The following is a 4,678-nucleotide window of genomic DNA, read 5'->3' as shown; positions in this document are numbered from 1 at the left end:
CTAACCCTGCCGTGCCGTTGCTCGGGGTGTTTCTCTAAGCTACGGTGGTTGTTTTTTTGTAGCGGTGGTCTCCCTCCTCCTTTGAGGAGTTTGTGGTCTGGTCGCCGGTTGTTCATGCTGTGCTTGTCTCTTGTTAGCTTGGCTTCCTTATCCCGGGTGCCTTGTGTTGTTGTTTTTACATCTCGGCATCTATCCACTCATTATGTTCTCTCATCTTGAGTGTATGTTTCGATATTGTGATCTTTTGTACATTGGCCGTTCCCCTATATATTTATTACCTTTTACCAAAAAAAAAACACACACACATTTTTATTCAAATTTCTATAAGGTTGTATCATTTGGGATATAATGCGTGTCAATTCTAAAGTTCATGGTTCTATCTCGCTCCCTCCATTTTTCTTCATATAGAAATTTGAAGAAACGAACGTTCCTATGCCAAGGTAGAGAGGGGTGTGTTATGTGAAAGTTTGGAATCTAGAGTATATTACAAATACTGATTTTTACGTTTGACACGTCATGTGTAGTGTGCATAATAAAAGAAATTTGGACGGATTTGGATAATTATAATACAATCAAAGTTCAAAGAGTATGGTGTAATAGTAAAAAGTTCTGGTCTAAAAGAATATTAACCCCAAAATTGCACGTTTTGTATCTCTTAAACTTGGTAAAAAAAGTTCCTTCAATAATGTGACTAGTTAGCTTGCTTTGTCTGAGATAGTTGAGTGCATCGCTGTCAATCATGATCATTCTTTTCTTCTTTTCCCCTCCTTGGTATTACTTCAATGTCACACTACATGATTAAAGAAGGTTTGCTTCTATTTTTTGCTCCAATTGTTGTACAAGTAAGAGCATTTTTTTTTCTTTTTTAGTTAAATGGTCAAGTGATGTTTTGGTCAACTTTCGCACATCTCGACTAGTCTACCATCTTAAGACGTTTGAGAGGCGCACGTCTCCACAGTAACCTAACCCATTTAGGATTTTACTCATGGAATGGAATGCCAGCAAGAGCATTTCTGGCATACATAGAGAATGCAAACAAAATGTGAATCTTTGATGGGAAAAAAAGAACGTAAAGGAAAAAAAAAAAACACGTCTCGAGCACGAATTATAGACAAGCTGGGTTGCAAAACATCCAAAACAAATCCACGAAATCATAGGTTGGCATGAAAGCTCGACAAGTCTGCCTAGGTGATCGACTTAAAGGTGATGAACAGCTAGCAAACTAGCAACGCGAAACCTTTCCTCTGACATGATTGGATCTAATCTGTGTTGATGGCGCCCATGAACTCACGTGAGATTGGGCCAAACCGGAAATTTTGGTTTGTTCAAACTTGGTTTGTCTAGGAAATTCAGAAAACGAAAAAGAATTTTGCAATCTAATGGGAATTCATGTCAATGTAAATATCATTTCCTTTTTGGTTGGGTTATTATTTTCATGATTTAAGGAACTAAAGGAAGGACTTTCTATCGCTCTATAGCTATATCGCCTTGACTACAATAAATCCACAATTTGAAACCTAAAATTTCACAGAGAGTAGATACTTCATTCCTACATCGATTTAGGTCAAGCTACTTCCTTTTCTATGACTTGACTCTAATAAAGTACTTTATTTGTTTGAATTTTTAGTCCTTCACGGGGAACCAAGTCTTTTTTCGTGCATAATGTATCTTAGACATAATAAAGTGGCTGGGTTTCGTGCATTTATCTCCCGATTTGGGGTTGTCAACGCTCTCACGTTTTAATCTTTTTGCTGGATGGCAACACAGTTTTCAGCCACGTGAAGATAGGTTATTTCTAGATACTTTGGTTTTGAATTTAAAATTAAGTCAGTCTGAAAAAGGAAACATCCTATCAATGAGTTTGACTCCTTACACGGTATAGAAGAATCCGTGCAACGATCCAACCCACGAGCAAGACCTTAACTTAAATAATTCTTCCTATAAAATAATTATTTTTTGCAAGCAACATGCGTCTACTTCAGCAAATTCCTCAACTTTCGTTTAAGTGGCTTATTATTCAAAGTCTAGAACGATTTTTTCAATGGACCCAATTCATGAGATCATCCTCGTCGATTGAACTTCCTTTCAGGACCCAATGGTGGTCCCAAAAGGAGGAACCAGTAGAAGTCGTTGCCCCTTCATCCCTTGACACTCAAGATGATGATGACGACATCATCATCATCATTATTCTTATTGTTGTCATTATTATTACAAATGTCTTACTATTTAGAGGTCATAAAACACTCTATGAACCTTATGAACAGTTTGCATGCGGTTTGGGAAATTCAAATATGTGATCTTTGATTCATGAGTTGAAAATTCTCTGAAATTGTTTCTTTAAGGGCACACAGGCCTGGTTATTAAGATCCTATAGAACACCCAAGAAACCCTATGAATTGATTTAATTCAGTCTTTGGCTTGTGCAGGATGCCATGAAATAAAGCAACTTGCATGTCATTGTTTGTATTTGAATAGGTGACTTCATATTTCTATGCCAAATATGTTACGTACGAAAAAAATTTCAGAAAAACCATTAAGCCAAGTTATGGAATAAATTTATATCTTAAGGTCACCCCATTGATACATTACCGTGATACAATTTAGGAGTATTCGGATCAAAACGGCCCGTTTCTTTTCATTTCCTTCCTTTCTACGCCTGATTTTCCTTATCTGCCCCTTCCCCTTCCTTCTCCGGTCACTGTTGAAACTCAAGGCAGTGATTGTTCTCCTGGACAGGGAGGCGGCCGGAGACACAAGGCGAGGGTGACTATCGGGGCAAGGGCGATGACCGTGTCGGGAGACAATGGCGCCATGGTTCGAGTGGCAACAGAGGAGCGCTTTCATCCGCGGTAGATCACGGGCTGATGATCATGTCGACAAAGCAGGGGTATTTTGGTCTTTTCGCGCCTCCTAACGGCATCACTAAATTTTATTTTCTTGGTTAAGACCAATGAACGACTCTATTGCGGCTCTTAAGCAGAAAGGAACCAAACTAAACACGACAAAGATCCAGTAGATCTATCAAAGTCCGCGGACAACCGTGTTACTCACCAGTTCACACCACCCTTATTCATTTCCGTACCCACATCAACCAACTCTCATTCTGTCCTCTTTCTCTACCGCCGCGTTATCGTGCAACATTTCGCGTCCATCCAGCATATAAACTCTCCAAACTCTGCTCATTCTCTCTCAGATCATACAACGCACAACAGCTTTTTGATCACTTTGCACGCATCCACACCTTCATCGCTCGCTCATACCTCTATCTGAGTATCAACTGAGGAAGCCCCGAAAAATGCCAAAGGCGAAAGAGTCAAGCGTCTCTCACCGGGCGTGGAAATTCCTGCGCCTCACCCTGTTCTGGGCGAGGCAAGGCAGGGCGTTCAAGCTGCAGCTCCGCCTGCTCGTGCCCAAGTTCCTCAAGACCATCGGCCACGCGGTGACCCCTCACAGCCATATCTGGTACGGCAAGCGGGAGCTCTCCTTTGAGAAGACTCCAGTTGTCCACGTGAAGATGCACCGCCCTGGGTCGATGCGGTTCATGTTCCCGTGCATCAAACCTAAAGTGGACTTTGATATGGAGTTCGATGATGAGGACAGTTATAGAGTTTATAATGGATATGATAGTACGAAGAAGAGCTTCTTCCTCGAAAATGCGGACGAGGAAGAGTCCTCCTATGATGACAACGGGAGGATCGAATTTGAGGAGGAAGAGCGTGGGATCGACTCAAGAGCGGAGGAGTTCATAGCCAAATTCTGTTGGAGTCAACACCTAATGCGTCTGAAGGAACTGAACAAGGAGTTGGAGAAATTCAAGGAGAAGACTCCAGTCAAAGCTCATCAAATCTCTTCTTCAAAAAGAAAAGGAAAGTAGCCCTTGGTTGCTTCAAAACCAAAAAGGAGAGCTCTTATTGTAGAAGATGAAGACGATGATGACCTTACCATTTCGGCCATAGCCTTGAAGAAGCTAAGTCGTATTGTTCCAGAGTCAATGGAACAACATGAGACAGAAGGAAAGGAAAGAGAAGGCCAAGAGGAAAGAGAAGGCCAAGAAAAAGAGAAAGAAGAAGAAGAAAGAGAAGAACAAGAGAAAGAAGCAGAAAGAGCAGTTGGCGAAAAAGAAGCAGAGGAGGAAAGACCTGAAGAAGAAAGAAGAAAAGAAGGAGAAACTGAGGAACACTCTTCTCCACCTGTAGGCATGGAAACAGGGGGAGATCAAGAGAAAGGAGGGAAGTCCTCATATCTCGATGCAAGTGAAGGAGTCAGTCACTCACCTGCAGACTCAGAGGATGTTTATGCCTCTCAATTTCCAGAAGAAGGTCATGAAGTTTCATCGCCAAACCTGCGAGATTATTCTGATATGCCATCATCTGCAGAACATGCTGAAGCTAGTACGCAGACTGATAGCTCAGCCGATTTTCACAGAATCATGGATATTCTCTTGGAAATGCGAGGTCAAATTTATGCCTTGGGATGCGAGGTTCAAAACCTACAAACTGCGGGTCAAGTTTCTTCATGCTCATTGAATGATAAAATCCAAGCCCTCTCTGTTCAGATTCAGGCCAATGCCAAGGGTGAGGAGATTGCACAACTGAAGGAAGACTCGAAAAGGCTGGAAGGCATCGTTCAGTCTATGGGAGATTTCCAGCTTGTCCGCGTTCCCAAGCCATCTTGACTT

At 41.6% G+C, this 4,678-nt stretch overlaps 1 protein-coding gene across 1 annotated transcript; it reads left to right on the top strand.

Annotated features, from left to right (window-relative positions):
* Positions 1-3,295: 3,295 nt before the first annotated feature.
* Positions 3,296-4,386, top strand: LOC104416408. Its single transcript, XM_039299626.1, has 2 exons — positions 3,296-3,741; positions 4,377-4,386. Exons 1-2 carry the CDS (start codon positions 3,296-3,298, stop codon positions 4,384-4,386), a joined length of 456 nt encoding a protein of 151 aa, XP_039155560.1.
* Positions 4,387-4,678: the final 292 nt, after the last annotated feature.

The sequence above is a fragment of the Eucalyptus grandis genome, chromosome 8, assembly GCF_016545825.1.
Source record: "Eucalyptus grandis isolate ANBG69807.140 chromosome 8, ASM1654582v1, whole genome shotgun sequence".
Classification (NCBI taxonomy): Eukaryota; Viridiplantae; Streptophyta; class Magnoliopsida; order Myrtales; family Myrtaceae; genus Eucalyptus; species Eucalyptus grandis.
This window is presented reverse-complemented; position numbering and strand designations above follow the sequence as displayed.

Coding starts and splice junctions, on each gene's coding strand:
- LOC104416408 (XM_039299626.1), top strand. CDS start 3,296: ATGCCAAAGGCGAAAGAGTCAAGCGTCTCTCACCGGGCGTGGAAATTC.